At 32.0% G+C, this 23,062-nt stretch overlaps 3 protein-coding genes across 4 annotated transcripts in view; 2 read left to right on the top strand and 1 right to left on the bottom strand.

Moving 5' to 3' along the window:
• LOC136779586 (nucleolin-like) overlaps positions 1 to 10,255 on the bottom strand; it is a 35,814-nt gene extending 25,559 nt beyond the window's left edge. The window contains exon 1 of one of the 2 annotated variants that reach the window (XM_066737238.1): positions 9,810 to 10,255. The gene's annotated coding sequence lies outside the window, so the exon portion shown is untranslated. The remainder of the gene's footprint in view (positions 1 to 9,809) is intronic. The other variant, XM_066737239.1, reaches the window with a different exon arrangement.
• Positions 1 to 23,062, top strand: part of fand (Pre-mRNA-splicing factor SYF1 fand) — a 34,814-nt gene that overhangs the window by 5,554 nt on the left and 6,198 nt on the right. The gene's annotated exons all lie outside the window — the stretch shown is intronic.
• On the top strand, positions 15,113 to 15,619 carry LOC136779515 (uncharacterized). Its single transcript, XM_066737137.1, has one exon. It carries the CDS (start codon positions 15,113 to 15,115, stop codon positions 15,617 to 15,619), a length of 507 nt encoding a protein of 168 aa, XP_066593234.1.

Raw genomic sequence — 23,062 nt, 5'->3', positions numbered from 1 at the left:
TTTTTGAATCGTAAATCTAACGCTATAGTTGAGTGACAAAATTCTATGCACAGATTCAGTGGTTCATTTGCATGCTAATACAAGTATAGTACGAATGTTCTGTTTTATACACACGTTATGTTACTATTGTTGTTGGTAGCTTCTACAAAATTTTCACCAACTGACATGGTAAAATAAAGGAAAAGCTAAGATGCTGAACACTAAACTTTTCAGTGTCAATGTAGGTATTAAAAATATCTCAAGTTTTTTAAATAATTCAAAATATTTGAACACCTGGATCAGTTTTTATAAATTTAGTACAAAGCTTTTCTACTTTTTCATCTTTACTCTATATTCAAAATATACAAAGATTTTCGGAAATTATAGCATTATTATTCATAAAAATATTATAATTTGCTTTTATTATCTGACCATGTGTGTGAGAATTATATTGATTTATATATATATACCTTCATTATACTTATGCTACGAGTATTGAAAAATATAACGTTACACTTCAAAATAACATTATTATTTCTTCATATAATGTTTCAACGTAACATTGATTAGTTAAACATTATCCCTTTTCACAGTACTGTTATTGAAATTTATAATTATACATCAAGAGGTACTCAGCGACGTGACTCGAGAAACTGAAATCTCTTTACTTGGAGTTCGAACGAGGTTTGAGTCAAACTCAGCTGGAGTGAGTATGGGAAGAATCGAAACTTGCGAATACCGGTTTTAAGACGATGGTTAAAATCAGAACAAATCGTGCGACGAATATAATGAGTAAAGAAGAACACGCGTCCTGAGACTAGAAAAAAGAGAAAAAATTAAAATTCACTTCCTTTAGCCATCGTATTTCGACATTTGCAAGCTTCGAGTAGCCCGACGTTTACCCGATTCTGATTCGACTGGAATTTGAAGTAAGTCCAGCTACTCAACTCAAGTGAAGCTAAAGTGATTCGAGTCAACTTGAACAAAGCTATGCTTGAGTCGAGTACAATTCACGTCTTTTCATACCACTAACAGTAACATTATCATTTTCATTATGTATATAGCGTGCTAACGTCTCAAATTAGTAACTGACATTATCACGTACATCAATAATGTTGGCTAAAACTTTACTACAGGGGAGTAACACTCTTATATGAGAAGCGAAGCAGTATTTTAGTTCCTCCTAAAGATCTCTGAATTCTTAGGTGGTTTTATAGTCACTACTTTCACGTCACTTTGACACTGATAACCCACTTTTTTCAAGCAGCTTACCTTCTTACGATTGGAAAGTCTTGTACTGTAAATGTGTGCAAAAGGCTTCGGAAGTTAAATTATTTTTACAGTAATTTAAATACTATTAAATAGTTAAAAGTTTTTTGTTGGCACCACGAACTACGAAAAAAAAGTAAAGACTAAAAGCAGAATCTCATGACGTATGTATGAATTCCACTTCAATTTTATAGTTTTTTTCGTAGTTCGTGGTACAAAAAAAACTTAAACTTATAAAGATATAATAGTGTTCAATTGCTATAAAAAAATTTAGCTTTTGAAGTATTTTACACACGTATTCAGTAAAAGATTTTCCAACTGTACAGAAATAATTGTTTGAAAAAAGCAGGGTATGATTGTTAAAATGACGTGTAAATATACATAGTAATTATTAGTGTTCTTTTTATCTACACTTTTTACACTTTATGTACTTTTTACAGCTCCAACTAATGCAAGGGATGAAGATATAATGAATATGAAAAGGTATAGGCAACGATAACAAACGTTTTAATTGCCACGTACAAACTCTGAGATTTTTAGGAGGAATTAAACGCTATTTCATTTTTACACAAGAATGTCAGTTTACTAATAATATTTTTAGTTACAAAATGTTATTTTCGATTTCCAAAGACCATTTACAAATTTTAATGATTTTTTATTACTGATACAGTTTCAGTTTTCGCCTCTCATACTGTGAGTAAAATAGATTTAAATCAGTCACCCTTGTTATAATTGTTGACAAAGACTGAAATATTTTAAATGAATCTGATAGAAATCCTATTATTTTAAATGAGGATCCAACATTCACTTCTCAAGATCAAATAGACTGTGTATTCTTATAACATTCTATGATTTTATGATTGAAATTGGCACTTTTGGGTTTCAAAAATACCATTGAATACGATAAAACAAATTTGTTATCATATTTTATCCAGCACTTTAACAAAAACATGTCAAAAAGAATTATGTTTGCAAAAAACAGTAATATTTTATACCAAAAATATACTAAGTTGTTGCATGTCAAATATCATACCCAAAAATCCATATTGTTACAAAATTATCGCAAAACTAAATTTAGAATTGGTTTATTAAAAGTAAAACAAAAAATATACAATATTTAAACAGACTAATGAAATATCCACTGATTAAAGAATTTTATAGAAGGATTGTCTTTTTCACAAAAGTACAATTTTCGTGCAATGTCTGCAAATATAATTGTACGTCTTCTAACTGTTCTTGCCTATATATATTCATAGAGCTACATATGTGTACTTTTACAGTGTGTAGACAATACACGTAAAAACATGTTGCTAGCAAATATATCATATTACTCTAATTCTATATTGATATTACCATAATACTCAATGTGAAAATTGGGGGAAAATATAGCAGTTTTGTTTATTCCAATAGAATAAATTGAAAAAAAAAATTATTTAAATCAAGGAATTAGTTAAGCTTTCACGATTTTTCGAAAATAAATGTGCACGATCCCCAGGGATATCTTACAGCTAGGGGATGCATATGGTTATCTTGGGCCATTTATATTTTGAAATGAATAAAAAAGTTAGGAAAAGTTATATTATCCAAACTCTACTCATTTTGCTTACTAAACTTCATAGACTTTTGTTGGTAAATGACATATCAATTACCAATGTCTCTATATATATATATATACTTACAAATCACAAAATAAACAATTTTCAAAGGCGGTCCCCTTCGCAAAGACCATTTTTTTTTAGGATTTATAAAAACTAAACCAATCCTTCCATCGACATAATATTTAATTTAATCAATTATATAAAATCTGACCCCTGCATTTTTTTCTAATGTTTCAATTAACTATTGTAAACGTAATAACATAATTATTGTAACACGTGGCACAGCGGCTCAATAAGAGCTGGTAAAAGTCTTTCAATTGTGAATTTTTCACTTTATAATTGATATTTTAGATATGGCTATAAAATTTAATTTAAAAAATTAACCAAAATATGGTAGATACATGTTTTACTATATAGAAAATGATTTAAATCAGCATAATTTTTAAAAAATTGTCAATCTAAATTTTTTTAGTTGGAAATGAAATTCTACGAGCTTACTACTTTTCCATTTAAATTTTTTATATAAATTAATCGTCCACCTGGATTTAGCGGTTAAAAATAAATGAATATTCAATATTTGATGTTGATTTTAGAGGGGTTTTCTGACCTTGTGTTTATGCTTCCGAAACAAACTATATTTTGTAAAATCATTCCAGTGGTAATTTTTCATCAACAGGTTTTAATCAACATTTTCTCAAAGTTTACACCATTTTCATTAAAAACCAATTTCCAACAGAAACTTGCAAAAATTTTTTATTGAAGCATATTAAATTTTGCATGTTTGAATTAGAAGTAAATTTTTACTGGATTATACTACATGCAGGAATATTAGCAACCAAGCTTATCCATGACACACTTGTACTTTATCATAAGCAATGATTTTGTACATGTGTAAAATTGTCTTAATGTTTCTTATCCTCTATATGTAAGATCCTAATAAAACAATTAAATGTCACTTAAACACGATTCCTGTTATATTGTGATAAAATGTCAGAGCGTCGAAAAAACAACTATTCTTTCATTTATAAGAATTGCAGTTGACTGCCCCACATGAATGAGGATGTCAGAGTAGCCCAGATTACTGTATGTTAGTGTGCTGATAGTCTGGAGCAGCAAAGAGATAGTGGATGCCCCTACTTTAGTGAGAGAACTAATACCTCTGTTTTGACTAACACATGACAAACTTCCATGCGACGAAGACAGTTGTACTCCTCTAACTGAATTAGTCTTTACCAATAAGCTTCTCAAATTTTAGGAATATTATCTCTGTTTTTGTGTGAAATTACCAGTTGAATTTAATAGTCCTGTAGCTGCAAAAAGGCCCTTTTTTTAAATTTCTTAATATTTTACACAATGTACTATATAATTGTTATTAATTAAAAAAATGGAGTCCTTTAGCATCTTTAAGAACAGTTAATAAGCCGTAAATTCAGTCCAGAATAAAGTTGATATTCCTAACATCGTAGAAGATAATTTACAGTTAAAATTTGTGTAGTTTAACACTAAAGCTAGCATTTGGTGGTCAAATAATCCTTTTTAAATGTAAACGCGCAAGTATAAAAAATCCTCGGTACGTTTAGTGTTAACCTTCTGACTGCTGGGCGCCACTTAAGTGGTATGAGACGTTGGTTACAACTTTTCATCATAAATGTATTGTTAATAATTAAAATGTAGTCGTAGATTATAATTTAAAATATACATGGAAAAAGTAATGACAGGCTAAAGATTAATGTATTCCTTTAACAATTAAATGAGCAAAAAAGTAGATTTTCGAATAATTGAAGTATATTTATACAGAAAATGGTATTTGAATAAAAAAAAGAATTTGTTATTACTTGATCCTTCTACAAACATTCTAAAGTGCTTAATGTTTAATAATTAATAATAACGAAATAACATTAACCCCACTAAGCAAAGGAATTGTAAGAAAATGGATTAGCCTTGAATAAAGTCGATAAATATGTATAGCAGAAAATGTATATAATACAATAAGCGACGTTGAAAAAATGTAGTTTCTAATTGTATTATTTAATATTCCTGGATTAATATAATAATTTAATTAAATTACAACAACTTTTATTATAGGATTGAGTAAAATCAACCATATACAGTTGAATAGACGTAAATGTACTTCATTAACCCATTAACGCCCAAAACGGCAAGAATCAAAGGTTTACTTTGCGATCAGATTTAAAGTGCTAAATCTTGTTGCACATATCGCAAAATACCTTTACTTATGTTTTCGAGGTCGCTCTATAAGATGGTATAATTTAAATTATGATTTGGTTGCGTGAAAAAAAGATATAGTGACTTTTTCCTCAAAAAGTGCGAAAAATTTTGCGACAAAAATTTTAAAAGTTAAATTTTCTACTAAAATTTGATGTTCCTCTTCATTAAAAATGGGCACAAGTTGGCACAAACATTCCAAAGTTTCAAAATATCGTCCGTAGGAAATGAAAAATTATTGATGGTCGAAGCAAAATGGCGGCAAACACGATTTTTTGTTACAAAATTTCACAAGCTTTTTTCTCATCAATTACGAACTTTATTGAAAATTTCCCAAGAATAGAAATGTCTTAGAATTAACTGAAGAATATTCTAAATTTTTTTCAAATTTTTTATAAACAATTTTTTAGTTTTCCTAATATTACGAGACTGAAATTTAAAAAATTGTTTATAAAAAATTTGAAAAAATTTTAGAATATTCTTCAGTTAATTCTAAGACATTTTTATCCTTGGGAAATTTTCAATAAAGTTCGTAATTGATGAGAAAAAAGCTTGTGAAATTTTGTAAAAAAAAATCGTGTTTGCCGTCATTTTGCTTCGACCATCAAGAATTTTTCATTTCCTACGGACGATATTTTGAAACGTTGGAATGTTTGTGCCAACTTGTGCCCATTTTTAATGAAGAGGAACATCAAATTTTAGTAGAAAATTTAACTTTAAAAATTTTTGTCGCAAAATTTTTAGCACTTTTTGAGGAAAAAGTCACTATATCTTTTTTTCACGCAACCAAATCATAATTTAAATTATACCATCTTATAGAGCGACCTCGAAAACATAAGTAAAGGTATTTTGCGATATGTGCAACAAGATTTAGCACTTTAAATCTGATCGCAAAGTAAACCTTTGATTCTTGCCGTTTTGGGCGTTAATGGGTTAAACAAAAAGAGTTATATAACAAATGGTTTAGGATAACTTCAGATTGTCTTTATTTGTAATCTTATACAAATAAAAAGCAATGATCTATATAAGAAAATTTTAGAACAATTTTTTTTATTATATATTATTTACGGTTTGAAAATTAATATAAGAATGTTTATAAAATCCTATTCATCTTTTAAATTATTTCATAAACGAAGCTTTTTCGATCAAATAAATAGTTTCTTTCTTTATTTTCCTATACTATATACTATGATAGTATTTACTTGATCTTGAAAAATCATAAAAAGGAAATACGAAGGTCAAAATATTTTTTATAATACTATCTTCTATTTCTAATAGCATATTCTTATAGCTTCTCCTAAGAGTTTTTCAAAAAACACATTTAAACTTGCAATTCCATCCAGTCATTTATGAGTTATTTCAAGTTTTGTTTATTATTTAAATATAATTTTAAAATAAAGACATTATTTTCTACAGAAACGTTTATAAATTGTTAGAGTTAATTAATTAATCCTTTCACTGTCCCAATCATATGTGCATATTTATCATAAAATAAGTATACTAATCAAGGATTTTTTATAAAAGTGTTTACATTTAAAAAGCGTCATTTGATCGCCACATGGTATCTTTAGTATTAATGATCCGCAATAGATAAAATAAATTATCTTGAAATATAAATTACTCACATCTTTATTTTATATATCAACATTTATAATCAAATTATGCAATAGAAAATTAATGTGTGCACCCATTATACATAAAATCATTACTACATCTTGAGCAATGTTGATTTATTACTTGTAAATGGTCTGACAAATAGTTAAACTTCTGATTAAAAAAGTTATGTTAATATTCAACAGAAACCTTTACATAAAAGTGCTGGTTAAAGGATAATTAAGAATAAATTTGTTAAAACTTATTTTGAAATTAGGATGACGAAAGTTGTTATAAAAAAGAAAGAAATGTATCGAATGTTCATGTGTCTTTATATACGTATATATTTATCGTATAGATACCTCGCGTATCTTAATTTGAATGGTTTAATGAAAGTGTAAAATTTGGTTGATAAATACTTACATACGAAAGTAGGACATTTCTACGATTTTTACCGTTAAAAGGACCTAATATTAATTTACGGCACCGTTTACTCAACGAAACTATTCCCACTAGACGACAGTACCCTCAAGGTCAAATCAACGATACAATCTTATATTCCCCTCCCAGTCGAATAAGTTAGGTCTGAAACATTTTTGTCAAATACCATCAGATTTGGTGATATTTTAGTGTCTCCAAGTTAGAATATATACCCTGTACGTACAGTGACCTCAGAGAGACACTAAGACAAACTATATAAGACATAATTGTGAACAATTCTTATAAAAAAATACAAGGTCAAACATTTTAAATTTGAATTTTAAACAAATTAAAACAGATGGAATTTTTTATATGGCAAAATTTTAAATGTTGCATTTATTTCTTTTATTAATTGGTTTGATATTATTTGAAATGACACAAAAAACAAACTTGACATATACAAAGTATTCTATTTTCATATCCAGCCGAAAATAATTGTTGTATTATTTACTGTAGAAGGAAAGATATCCAGCAATATTTTTTTGACTTCGAGAGAGACATAACGTGGTATCGTTGGTTTAATCACGAAGAGTCACTCGAGGGCTATATATACAGGGACTATCTGATAAAATAGATCAAAGCAAAATGCGTCTAACATTACGATGGCGGATAATTGGCGTATAATTGATTGACCATAGACAGAGAGATAAACAAGTGACTCGTTGCTTCTCTCTATCACTCCTATTACTCTTTTGAATAAGCTAAATTCAATTCTCAATCGAAGAGTTGGTGAAATCAGAGTGAGAAAGAAGCAGCGCATTTATCTCTTTCTCTCCCATACACACATACACATACAGGTTCATCTTTACTTATATCGACTAAAATATCAGTTAATGATTGAACGTGTCTTTACATTCTTGTGTGTAAAGAGAAAGAGGGAAAGAAATATATCCTGTTTCTCTCTCACTTCCAGTTCACAATTTCATTGAGGGTAAATGAATTCAGCAAATAAAATAGAATTCCGAGAGTGACAGAGGGAAGCAGCGAATCATTATTCGCCTCCCTATTTATTATCAACCAAACATATGCCAATTGTCACCATCGCGATTTTAGACGCTTTTTGCCCTGATCCACTTTATCTGGCGGATCCTGTATATCAAGGTCAACTTGAGCTATCAAATGTGAATCTTTATAATAAAATTATATATTCCTGTAGCTGATCTTTTAAGAGCTTTCCAAAATATTACATTAAATTATCTTTTCACACAGTTGTCCACGAGATATTTCGACTTGAAGGTATACGTGCATAAAGATTGTATACGTATATGTGCGTAACGGTCACACACGCTACTTCAGTCAAACCTATACCTATATGCAACTCCCAATCGAAATATCTGGCGAACGACTAGGTGAAAAAATAAATCAATATTGTTTTCCAGAAAGGGTCTTGGAATAAACTATAAGAAAATGTTAAAATAAATAGGCTGTACCATTTAAAAAAATCTCAGGTTGACCTTCATACAGTCTTTAAATGACTCTTTAAGGTCAAACCTGTGATACAATTTTATTTCTCCCCAAAGGTCAAATAACTAATATTCGATATGTTTATTTCTATAACAAACAACAAATAAGTTATGCAAAATAAAACATTAAAATAGAACACCCTGTATATTGAAATTAAATCTGATTAAATTTAACAACTATTACAAAACTATTTACTTTTTGGTTTAACATTTCCAACCACACGTTTATCATTAAAAGTATCTTAAAATTGCTCCCATTATCATTTGTCTCAGTGTTACTGTGATACATTGTATAGGAAGTAAAAGAACCCATATAGCATCTTATTAACAAGACGCGGTAGAAAGTATAACGGTAAAATAACTATATCTGTTATTTACAACGGTCCACGTAGTATACATTGCATACCAATCAGCCCGGTATAAGTATTGATTTAACTAATTTTTATATAATTGTTTTACTATAAAGTTTAGTAATTAATAAATTAAGATAGTAGGAAAAAATTGTCTTCGGTAATAATTTAATTAATGTGTGTCGTTTTATCGTTGAAGGGTATAATAATATTTCAAGCTATAGAAGTGTGAATAGATATTGTCGCAAGCACTCGGTGATGTGCGATTGTGAAGCTAAATATAGAATAAAATTTCTTGTAAAAGATACATTATGGTATAACCAATGTAAAAAGACTGATAAATATCTAATAATATATTTTGCTGACCGATTACGAGTTAACTCGTCTTTTCAAGCATATACGTTGTACAAATGCCGGTCAACAAGGTGTTAAAAACGCGACAAATTTTCTTATTTTTTGTTGCTAAAAGTATGTGCACTTTACATACAGATGCCATAGGTTTGATTAAATAAACTTTAAATTATTCAAACTTTTAAAATAACAAGTAAGAATAATAAATATATATTTTCTTAAGTATTTGATAAATTATTGTAATGTTATAACTGTATAAGAATTTAAAATCTTTATTATTTAATTTTTTAAATTTATTTTATTAAGCTTCATTTAATTTTGAAAACGCTACATGGAGAGATAATTATTCTTCTACCAAAAATATACTAATTATCCAATTTGGATTTTAAACTAATAAAACTGTTAAATTATTTGAATCAAGGATGATGTAATTAAATAATGAATAGTTGATTATTATTTAATATTAAACTTAATTATCAACACAAACTTTGAACGCTCACCTGATAAAACAAAATTCTTGCTTTATAAGTCTAGGTCACACACCTTTATATACGGTGGTAAATAACACAGCAGAAGAGAAAACTGAGTTGGAGGGAAATTTAATCAACGCTAACTGTTCAAGAACGTGCGTATCAATTCACCTAGATCCACCAAAATGCTCAGCGAGAGTGTAAAACAGTCAAAGCCCGATGGGGCGACCTTTTTATACCAAATACCTCCACCTCTTTCGTTCTCCTTCAGAGTCGTCCTCCTTCTTCAAGATTCTCACATTGATTCTCCCCACCTCACACTAAGCCATATAACTTGATATTTCTCTACGTTAACCACTCCTCCGAACACGGCTTCTCTTCCGCGTTCTCCGCGTAGCTAGCTTTTTCGTCGTTTCTTCTCCTTTATTCCTTCATAATTTGAGGAGATTGAAATTAAATCGAATGTACAATACGAAACTTTGATTACGGGTTTTTCTATATAGGTCATGGCACTTTAGGACATGCTAACACATTCAAAAACGATCACAAATGATTGAAAACTCAACTGGCTATCTTTTTCTATGAAATAAACTGCTATTTTTTTTGTAATTTTTTATGACACTGTTCATAAAAAAATGTGAATGTAATGTATACGATATTTACACATTCTTCGTAAAAATAGTCTATGATAAAAATTGTAATTTGATTAATTCGTGAACAATGATTCTTTTCCTTTTATCTTTTATAATTTGATAAGATTGAAATTAAATTGAATGTACAATACGAAACTTTGATTACAAATTTTTATATATATAGGTCATGGTACTTGAAGACATGCTAGGACATTGAGAGACAATTATAAATTGTTGAAAATTCAATTGACTATTTTTTTCTAGTAAATGAATCTGCTATTTTTTTGTAATTTTTGATAACATTGTTCATAAAAGAACATGAATGTAATATATACAAATTTACATATTCTTCGTAAAAAGAGTCTACGATAAAAATTGTAATTTTATTCATTCTTGAACAATGAAAGGTGTGAATAAAATTTTTTTATGAATCAGAAGATTTTTGAATACTATTAAACAGTAACTAAGTTAATATTATAATTTATTCATTATTTGTTACTATACAAATTCTTAAATTTTTTGAAGATTATTGTAGTAATTTTTTAGAAATGACAAACATTTTATACAATTCTTAGAGCCAAACTTTTGCTAGGTATTTCGAACGTTTTCAAAGGCTGTCTAGACTAACCAGCATTAACGCATTAATTGTCAAATCAGAGTATTCGAAACCTATAGGTTTGATGCTTACGCTTATCGAGTAGAAATGTGATACAATTTTTTAAACTACCGACTCTTAGTTAGAAAAATGCATTTTTCAATGGTATTAATTAGTATTATGACAAAAAATTCTTTACAAAGATATAAATAACAATTTGATCAATTTTGAAATCTTGTTCTTTTATTTTTTTTTCAAAACGAAGTTTTCGTGTAGAATACTAATCTAAGTAAATCCAAAAAAGGCACAAATCGAGTAACTAGAGATAATAGTTAAAAATAGCATAAACGTCCCGATTTTTTTTTAAGTGTGACGGAATCATTTAAAAGCAAATATAACAAAGTTTTTCCGATTTTTTCAAAAACATTAACTATATAAATATTAAATTCTACCAATTTTCATGACTTATGGTATTCGATGTTCTGCAAGGTCAGTAAACATGAATTAAATAAAAAACTGTATAGAAAATCTTAAGAAGATAATCAGACATATACAAGTTTTACAATAATTATTCTTCATGAGGTAAAATTTTTATTCAATCATTTTTAAATGATTTTAAACATTAAATAATAAAATATATTCAAAAGCATTCAAGAAATATGTAAGCTCCGTGAATACATTTTTGTACATAGAATTATAACTGAGATAATAATCAGCAGTTTTTCCATTTTTTGTCTTCTAATTGATTTAATTCTATAGGGTATCCTGCTATAAGTGATAATTTGAAACATTTTCTAGAAATTATGTTTCATAAAAATAATATGTTTAAAAAATCTGTGCTTAATTGAAAAGGGAATATAAGATTCTAGCATCGGTCTAACCTTGAAAAGTCCTTTAAAGTGTATATGAACGACATCTAGAGTTTTAAAAGTGATGAGATCCCTATATTTTATTACATATCCTTATAATTCTTACAATTTATCTCAATAGCTTGACAAATGTAAATTTATCATTCGTCAGACATTCGCTATATATTTTGATCAGAAATTGCATATATATTTGTGTGTGCTATGTCGAAGTGCTGCTCGCGCGACCACTATACACATTATCGCGCGTATTTACTTACGTACTTCTAATATTAAATTTAAATATCTCGTTAATGTTTATATAAAATAATAAATTTATATGGTCATTTTAAAAGCTTTCGAGATAAGATATAAGAATATGCATTGAAATATAAGAGTTAACATTTAAAGAGCTCAATACTACCTCTTAACACATAGTCCTCAAATGACCTTTCCAGATCAGGCTAATGGTAGAAACTTGGTTTTCCTTTAAAATTCAACAGTTATTATTTCAATAATTTCTTATAATACGTAATTTAAACAAATATTTGAAATTGTTGTTAAAAACAGGACATCTTGTAAATTATTTTATTTAAAAATTAATTAAAATTATCTTTTTTATCCGTATTATTTAATTTTGTTTAATATCAAAGTAAGTATATTATTATCTAGGTTGTTACAGGTATAATTTTTTTTATGCATTCATTATATACATCTACATATTTAAAATAAAATCTTGATTTCCAAAATTCACAAAAACTAGTAGAATTTTTATTTGTAGTTCACGATTATGAAAATAAAGAAAAAGTTTGGCCATATTTGCCGCCATATCGATTTTATCACAAATTTAGAAATTTCGAGACTTCTACATCCCAGCTAACAAAGCCGGCTTAAGCAACGAATCACAAGACCTGCCTATGGAATCAAGCTGGCAGAAAGTATACAATTTGCCTACAGAGACCTTGTTAGATTAAACCCTAACGCTCAAATAGACACATTTTGTACATAATTTTCAGTGCTATATGGATATACAGTAAATATGTTAATGTTCATATTTTATATAGGAAGCATGTACAATGAAACATGAAATGCTCGATAAATAAAAAGCAGCAAGAATAGTAATCAATTATTAGAAAAACTTAAAGTAGTTTTTGCAATGGATTCAGACCGTACTACCCGCATCAAAATTTTGAGGGCCGCAATCAGTTTTGCGAAACCTTCGCGATATCTTGCAGACAGTATCATCGGGTATTTATTAAAACTCAATACTTCGCGAGCCTATTTTGCGCTACTATTATTTTAAAATGCAAAAGAACAATAATTTGTTTATTTATTTTCATATATTACCCATTATAATCATCCACTTACATTTATTAATAAATTTTAGTGCATGAAAAATTTTGTCCGCGGTAGGACTCGAACCTGGAATTGATCTCACTCTCACGTACAGCTGTCCGACATTTAGCCCATTCAGCTACACTTCAATTTCGATTGAAGACTATTTTCGCGTATACAGAAACAATAGACAAATATATCGTATAGTTTAGGTTAAATAAACGAATTTGTGTCAAACAATTTCTTGGTTAGCCAAATCGACCAAATGTGGGAGTCTCCTGCTCATATGGATTAGATTACAAAAAAAGCATAAGTATAAAATTGTATATTTTAAGGTTTGCAAAAATATATTTGGAATCAGTAGCAATGCTTCCAAAGAATTAACAAAAAGGAAAGGTAGTAATGCTTTTAAAACGAAAAAAAAAATATCTCTCGCGGGACTCGAATCACCGACAAAAGCGCTTGAACTAATCTTCGAGGCAAGCGACCTAGCCACTGAGCCACGAACTCTTGATGACCATTGATCAAGATTTCTTCAATGTAAATGATATTTTAAATTGAAGGATATTCTGATATATTATTATCAATGTGTAACGATTATAAAAATATTTCCATAATAATAATTAGTTAAGTGTGAGTTTAGGATATTATTCTATACATGTCAAAATTTAAAAGAAATAACTCTTCTTAGTCTGATTAATAAATGAGTGAATTTTATTAAATTAAATTATGTTATATTTACAAGAAAAGTTACATAAGTGGAAACCATTATATTCTTATATTTAAAAATGAGTTTCTTCTATAATGACAATAACTTATTGGTTTAAAAAATTAAAAGTAAATTAACATATGTATATGTGCATTACAGAATATCACATAATAATCCAGACTTATAATGTTAATTGCACCAAACGCTGTAAGCGACAATAATTTTTCATACTGACGTTTAACAGTGACAGGTGCACATTATTTTAAAATCCCCGCTGTAATCGCAGTTTTCAATGGTGTCGCCTGAGAAAATCTTCTTTAGAGAGTATCCATTGGCGTAGAACTGACCTAAACAAGGACGGACGAATGATTCTTACCGGACGAGAGAGATAGCCATAGGCAATGGCACAGATAGAAATAAGCCTTGGGACGCCTGACTTGCCCTGCTGTGCCGTATAAAGCTCTCTCTCTCTCTCTCTCTCTCTCTCTCGCACTCACGCATTTAGAGCGAGATAGACGAACTACTATAGTTATTGCATTCCATTCCTTTATCTCCGCCTAGCAGAATAGAGTATACAGTGATGGATCCTAAAACGCGGTTCCTAAACGCATCAAGGGACGCCATTTCTGCCGGTCATTGTACATATAAATGCCCAAGAGTTTCGTGATAAGCGCGGCTCGTTTAAATCGGTCTAGACTCTAGACTCTGAAAATTCTTTGGAAAATTAGCAGCTTAGCCATTCCTTCCTTCTCTGCGACACCACTAGAACTCCTAGCTCGCACTCCTCCTCCATTGTCGTCATCTTGGTCTCCAGGAGAACGCCATTCTTTCCTGCTCTAACTTCGTTGCCTGGGAATCTCAGGTGCGAATTATCCTATCCTGGGACCTGGGGTTTTGGCCAAGGTTGGGATTGCCTAGCTTTTAGGTGTCATTGTGGGTGGTTCTTGCTCTATACTCAGTGAGCGATCTTTATCACATGTACATATTCATATTCTGTATTGATCAGAGTAAAATAAACAGCTTTTCTACCAGTTATTATCAGCGTTATTTTGTCTCCTAGAGTTCTCTTATCCTATAATTATTAGAAGATATCATCCGATCAACTTTCCAACAAATTTCTGGTCCTTCGAGCCGGATATAACCGGTACATATTCGATTGAGTTGATTTTTGATTGGTGATTCTTCGAAGTAGCTGGGAGGGTGTCTCTGGTGGCAAAATGGTAACGCAGAAGGAAATACTCATGTGCGCGGGTCACGTTGACCTTTATCGTACAGAATTAGATCGGCTACTAGTCAATACCAAAAAGCGTGGTGTAGGTAATTTTACCGTTTCTTATTTAAATGGTCGTCTGGCTAGTGCGATGGAAACTCTCACGAAAATACATTCGAATCATGTAATGATTACCAATTATTTGTCGGAGAAAGATTTGCAACAGCTTAACTATACGACGCAGAATACTTATGAGCGAACCATAACGGCGTATTTGACTGCAGAAGAATACATTTTAGAACAAATCGAGCTTTTAAGCGGTGGGCAAGTCGCTCCTACCACTGCTAGGCAGACCCATGCTCCCTCATTGAAACTTTCTAAGTTAGATTTACCCAAGTTTAGTGGTGATTATTCTGAGTGGTCAACATTCTATGACTCCTTCAAATCAATGATTCACGATAATTCGACATTACCAGGTGTCCAAAAATTTCATTATTTAAAGACATGTCTTTAAGGAGAAGCTAGCTCAGTAATTCGATCCTTAGCCGCCACTAACGATAGTTACTTAACAGCATGGAATGCGTTGATAGTTAGGTACACAAATGAACGAATTATTACGTCCAACCTTCTTGGCAAACTAACGCTCATTCCGAAAGTTTATTCCGACAATCTCATGTCCATGGAAACACTGCGCGATACAACTATTGTTGCGCTTGACTCGTTGAGGAAATTAGGATATCCAGTTGATGGTTGGAGTGCCATACTGGTCCACATACTCACAAACAAGCTAGATCAAGTTATTAGTGTGGAGTGGGAGAAGGAAATAAGACGTTTATTGAATTACCCTACTTTCACTCAGTTTTTAGATTTTATCACCGAGCAGATTAATATGCTCGAATCTATTAGTATCAAATACAAAGGTGGTAAACAAAACACTGATAAAACTTCTTGTCCTAAGTCGTTGAAGTCACACAACGCAACTGTTGACAAAACAAAATGCTTTTATTGTGACGCGGATCATCCTTTCTATCAATGCAATAGTTTTATTGCTTTGAACCCTCAAGCCAGGTATAAAGCAGCTCAGAACAACTCACTTTGTATCAATTGCTTGAGACCTGGACATTCGATATCGCCTTGCCGAAGTAATTCTCGGTGTAAAAAATGTTCCAAGGCACATCATACGCTTTTGCATTTTGAGAAACAATCTAATCCGTCGCCTTAGCACAATCCATCTCAATCTACTGCACCCACCAGTCTTCAAACCTGGTTTCCTGGGGCTCTTCAGGTTACCACCTCCTTTCTTAGGCGTCCTGGGACTCTTCAGGTCGCCCTGTTTCCTGTTATAATCTTTTGGAACACTTCTGATTTCCGCCATGTCTTAAACCACTCCAAAGTTACTTACTGAGTCTTTGCACTCATCATCTGCTCTTTGTTGCAGCACCCGTAATCATGGCGGACAATCCGTGGGCCCACTTACTTGGGGTCGGCTACGAGGACGAAGAGGACGATGTCCTCGAGCTCCATGCTCCCCTAGAGGAGATGGATTTACGGGGGTTGCTTAGCCTCTGCCAAGCCCCCCAGGAGGAAAAGAAGGATGAGACGGCCCAAGAACCACCACCGCCACTACCAAAACCACGGGCTAATTCCCGGCAGTGGAGGCCCGTCATAGCCTCCCAGAAGTGCATTGCCTCGGTGAACTGGGATGGGAAAATCCTGGACGATTCCAGGGCAAGGGAGCTCGAGCGCAATGCGCAACAAATAACGGTCCGTGCATTCGGGCAAGAGATCGCAGTGCCCCTTCAGTCGGCCCTTAAGAACCGCCGCTGGAAGGCCTGGGCCCCACAAGGCAAGATCACCCTGCGGTGGTCTCCGTCGTTGGAGCTTCATTCGGCGAAGCTCCACATAAAACTTTGTAAATAGTTGTCTCGTCCCTATCTGTATTATATTTTTTCTACTTCTGTAAATAAACTGTTAAATGGAATTACGCTTATTTTCCTTTCCTTGACGCCACTGCGTCAACGGAGGGAGTTTGTTCGAGATCAGGGAAAGCAGAAGAATAAATTGACTTCTGTTTTATTCTCTATCTCTTTTGCACGCAGAGTCGACAGATAGACAGCCACCGTCTAGGCTGTTCACTCTGTCTCTTTCACTCTTTCGCCGCGGCGCGCTTGCGCGTCTACTGACCCTGGCACGTCGCGGCAGCGGCACTACTTGCGCGCTTGGCCGCTAGATGGCCAGCGCCTTCAGCAGCTCTCTCGCTGGCAAGTTTAGTGCCGCGTAATTACTTAGATGGGTCCTTGGTAAAGACCCTCGAAGCAGTGCTGGTAACTCGTGGGAAATCCCTCTCCCCACCACGTCGATCAAGCTGACACGCACACATGCATCCGTCATGCCTGAGAGAGATCTTTGCACCCCTAGCGGAGAAAAGCGAACTACTGGCTACCCACACTGCCATTTGGCATATCTGTGTTTCGGCTACCTTCGCTGGACGTCGATTCACTTCGGGTGCAAGCGAGAACGGTATAGTTTCATCGCTCCTCTCTTTCTAATTCTTATTTCATACTTCTTGGCTACTCGGATTCTCTTTCGACTGACCGTAAGGCTATCGGCTTCTTTCGACAAGTTTCGGTAGGATTCGGGAGCGAAAAGGAGCGCGACGTTGATTCTCGGACCTCTCAGTCTATATAAAATGCTGCGTTTACCCAATAATTCGAAGCAAATGGAAATCCTTTTCCTAAATAACTTCTTAATTGTTATAAAATGTTTATATGTAGCCATTAAATTATTAGATTTGGTAATAAATACAAAAATGCGTTCTTCTAATAACAAATAATGAGTTGAGGTAAAATAAACTCAATGTTTTTGTATTAATCTGGTAACAAATGCATTTTTATATTTATTAGTGAGTCTAATTAGTTAATGGTTATTAAAAAAAAAAACGCGTTGTAAAGAAAAAAAATGAAAAAATATTACCCTCTGCCAAGAGTCGAACCCGAGCCCGCCGCGTGACAAACGGCAACCTTACCGTCTGCGCTACAGAGCTCATTTGTTGGACCAAAAGCAAAACAGCCTTTTAAAGAGTGACTACAATTCTTTCTTTAACTCGCCATAAACAATCAAGAATTAGCTGCAATAATTAATACATTTATTTACACACTATCATTGCACTAAATTTATTATGTTTTTAATTTGAAACATACATTTTGCATGAAGATACGATAGTTTAAAGGTATCCAAGCAGTGCTTTAAATAGAAAAATATTCATATGCCCCATTATTATAAATTAATTAAGTAATATAATAAAATATGTTTCGTATAATCGAATAATATATGACAGTGGAGCATACGAATAGAGGTTTCTATTTAAAGTACTGCATATCTACCCTTAAGCTATCGTATTTTCATGCAAAATGTATGCTTCAAATTAAAAACATAATAAATTTAGTGCAATGATAGTGTGTAAATAAATGTATTAATTATTGCAGCTAATTCTTGATTGTTTATGGCGAGTTAAAGAAAGAATTGTAGTCACTCTTTAAAAGGCTGTTTTGCTTTTGGTCCAACAAATGAGCTCTGTAGCGCAGACGGTAAGGTTGCCATTTGTCATGCGGCGGGCTCGGGTTCGACTCTTGGCAGAGGGTAATATTTTTTCATTTTTTTTCTTTACAACGAATTTTTTTTTAATAACCATTAACTAATTAGACTCAGTGATAAATATAAATATGCATTTGTTACCAGATTAATACAAAAACATTGAGTTTATTTTACCTCAACTCATTATTTGTTATTAGAAGAACGCATTTTTGTATTTATTACCAAATCTAATAATTTAATGGCTACATATAAACATTTTATAACAATTAAGAAGTTATTTAGGAAAAGGATTTCCATTTGCTTCGAATAGTTGGGTAAACGCAACATTTTATATAGACTGAGAGGTCCGAGAATCAACGTCGCGCTCCTTTTCGCTCCCGAAGTGAGCCAAATGCAAATGTCTCTCTCGACACTCGTTTAAAATCCATTTCACTCATCTATTCCGCTAGACAATGATAGGGAGTATTAGTCTCGCTCTCTTTCTCTCTCTCTCCTATTTCTCCCAAATCCCAATGCGTTGCGTATCTGTCAGCGGATTAAAATTTTGTCAATATAAACATACGGTTTTAATAACATTATACTACATTTATTATTATCGACAGTATGCAAGACATATGTTCCTCTCGAAAGGAGAAGGAGTATTTGTCGAGAAATCAATATTGTAATTTACTTGCAGTAAAAAGCAGGTGAATATCTTTCATAAATTTTTATGAAAATTAATGTATGCTTTGCAATAACCTACTTATCGTTTTAGCAATATGTATTATAGTATTTCTCATAAATTATGTATAATTTAAGATTTCATGAGACTTCGAGCAAAATAAACAACCTGCTGTCATTTACAACACATTTATATTATTTCAATTTGTAATTATTTTCTCTTTTTAATATTAAACAGCTATACATTGTTGGAATGATCGATTATTACAACAAAATTTCGAACACTGAAACATGTAAAAAATCTTGTAATTCCAAATTACCATCTATATGCTTAATTTAAATAAATATGTTTTTCAGCATTATCCATGTTTCATGTATCAATAATCCTTGTGTCCTCCTGTCAATATATCCTTCATTTGCGTTCACCTATTTGAAAATAATTTAATCTTATATTACTTACATTGGCATTAGATGATTTATTTGTTTTACCTATTGATTTTAAGGGTAAACGACTTTAAGACAACGATAAAGATAGATTATTATTAATTTCTACGGAAATTGCATGGCACACATCTACTCAAATCTACTGCAATCTTATTACATTTGAATAAACTACATTAAGCTATTCTGAATCTATGAATAATGCGAGTTAATAACATGTTTTAATTGTTTGTTTATGTTTTTATAACGATTATAAATTAACAATATATTTATTATTATTCTGCTTTATAAGCAGTCGTTATTTATTTACAAAATAATTAGCAATAAGACATTTGAACATGACATTGAATATACAAATTATATAATAATTTATATTTACATATTTTATTAAATTATGGCAGAAGAAAATATTATTAATATGAAATTTCTGTACTGAAAATATTTAACAAACTTTAACAATTGTATAATTATCTGATTGAGGAAAAGCTTTAGTTTGTAATTGTGTCTTTGAATCTATCGTTAAAAATGCACGATAATTTCAAGTTCCTTTAACTATTTTCACTTTTCAAAAAAATCTCGTACGAAGTGTTTTAATAAGCATTAAAATAATTTAAACGAGATTTTTTTGAAAAGTAAAAATAGTTAAAGGAACTAGAAATTATCGTGCATTTTTAACGATAGATTCAAAGACACAATTACAAACTAAAGCTTTTCCTCAATCAGATAATTATACAATTGTTAAAGTTTGTTAAATATTTTCAGTACAGAAATTTCATATTAATAATATTTTCTTCTGCCATAATTTAATAAAATATGTAAATATAAATTATTATATAATTTGTATATTCAATGTCATGTTCAAATGTCTTATTGCTAATTATTTTGTAAATAAATAACGACTGCTTATAAAGCAGAATAATAATAAATATATTGTTAATTTATAATAGTTATAAAAACATAAACAAACAATTAAAACATGTTATTAACTCGCATTATTCATAGATTGATGGATTCCGACATGTAGAGACTAGTCGCGCTCAGTTACGCATGCGCTTCACCGGTTTACGCCGCTCGAACGACGCTTCTGGCCGTGCGCGTCGTGATAAAATATTTTTTTTTACTATGAACACCAAGAGAGTATACGCGTTTTAATTTTTTTCTTTGTAGAGGACATTCCAAGGAACATTCCTGATATTTTTTATAATTGTCAGAGCATGACAACACATTTGTTAATTCAAATGTTTATTTTAATTGTTAATAGTTTTAACCAATTAAAACAAACTGTCTTTTTTTATATTTTTCTAATAAAGTATGATTCTTTCTGAGTACACTCGTTCCAGCCAGAGTCTTCTATCTTTATTCGTTTAGGAGATATAAATTTTCAAAGATTACGTGTTTTTACCAAAAACGGTAAAACTGCAAACTTTGACAGCTCGTATCTCCGAAACGAAAAAAGATTTTTGACTCAAACTAGCGCCAAAAGTCTTGTATTTTCTTATATATTAACACATATTTTTAAGAAAAAAATCGGTGTTGTACTCCGAAATCTGTCTGTTTTGACGTGGAATGGCCCATTCAGAATAGCTTAATGTAGTTTATTCAAATGTATTAAGATTGCAGTAGATTTGAGTAGATGTGTGCCATGCAATTTCCGTAGAAATTAATAATAATCTATCTTTATCGTTGTCTTAAAGTCGTTTACCCTTAAAATCAATAGGTAAAACAAATAAATCATCTAATGCCAATGTAAGTAATATAAGATTAAATTATTTTCAAATAGGTGAACGCAAATGAAGGATATATTGACAGGAGGACACAAGGATTATTGATACATGAAACATGGATAATGCTGAAAAACATATTTATTTAAATTAAGCATGTAGATGGTAATTTGGAATTACAAAGTGTTTTACATGTTTCAGAGTGCTTGAAATTTTGTTGTAATAATCGATCATTCCAACAATATATAGCTCTTTAGTATTAAAACGAGAAAATAATTACAAATTGAAATAATATATATGTGTTGTAAATGACAGCAGGTTGTTTATTTTGCTCGAAGTCTCATGAAATCTTAAATTATACATAATTTATGAGAAATACTATAATACATATTGCTAAAACGATAATTAGGTTATTGCAAAGAATACATTAATTTTCATAAAAATTTGTGAAAGTTATTCACTTGCTTTTTACTGCAAGTAAATTACAATATTGATTTCTCGACAAATACTCCTTCTCCTTTCGAGAGGAACATATGTCTTGCATACTATCATAATAATAAATGTAGTACAATGTTATATTAAAACCTTATGTTTATATTGAGAGAATTTTAATCAGCTGACAGATACGCAACGCATTGGGAGAGATAAGAGAGAGAGAGAGAAAGAGAGAGAGCAAAACTCGCGCTATCCTACTCTAGCGGAACAGATGAGCGAAAAGGATTTTAAACGAAAGTTGAGAGAGATTCCGAGTAGCCGAGATGTAAGAATTAGAAAGAGAGGAGCGATGAAACTATACCGCTCTCGCTTACACCCGAAGTGAATCGACGTCCAGCGAAGATAGCCGAAACACAGATATGCCAAATGGTAGTGTGGGTAGCCAGTAGTTCGCTTTTCTCCGCTAGGAGTGCAAATGGACACCTAATAGTTCGGTTTTCTCCGCTAGGGGTGCAAAGATCTCTCACGCATGACGGATGCATGTGTGCGTACCAGCTTGGTCGACGTGGTGGGGAGAGGGATTTCCCACGAGTTACCAGTACTGCCTCGCAGCCAAATCCCGCTTCGCAGCAGCAACAGCAGCAGCCAAGCACCGCTCGCCTCTACTTTTGTTGCCTTAATCGGGCAATCAACCGCCTTCTGGCAACATTTTGACGCCTCCACGGCACCAGCGCCTCCACAGGCCAAGCACGAGCGCCCTCACCGGCGAACTCTTTGGATCGACTACTTGGTATGTATCACCCACCACCCACCGCCTTCCTAGAGGGGACTTCCCCTCTGCGGCAGTCTTCTCACCCTTAAGGGAGATTTCTCCGGGGACTGCCCGGGAGAAATCCACCCTCTCCTTCCCTTGCCACATTGCCTCCGAGGGCTCACTCAGACCCAGTGTTCCTACCCTCAAATCCAGGGCTCTCGCAAGAGTCGGGTAGTGGGACGGGGTAAACTCATCCTAGGGGCTGGGGTGGCTCGGAGCCATTAGCTGGTGGAGAAGGAGGCTGAGGGGTAAGGGTACTTCCCCTTCCTAAAAACCACTTCTCCACCTCTGC

The sequence above is a fragment of the Prorops nasuta genome, unplaced genomic scaffold (genome assembly GCF_024137725.1).
Source record: "Prorops nasuta isolate Cenicafe-Biocafe unplaced genomic scaffold, Cenicafe_Pnas_1.2 PNAS00017, whole genome shotgun sequence".
Lineage (NCBI taxonomy): Eukaryota > Metazoa > Arthropoda > Insecta > Hymenoptera > Bethylidae > Prorops > Prorops nasuta.
This window is presented reverse-complemented; position numbering and strand designations above follow the sequence as displayed.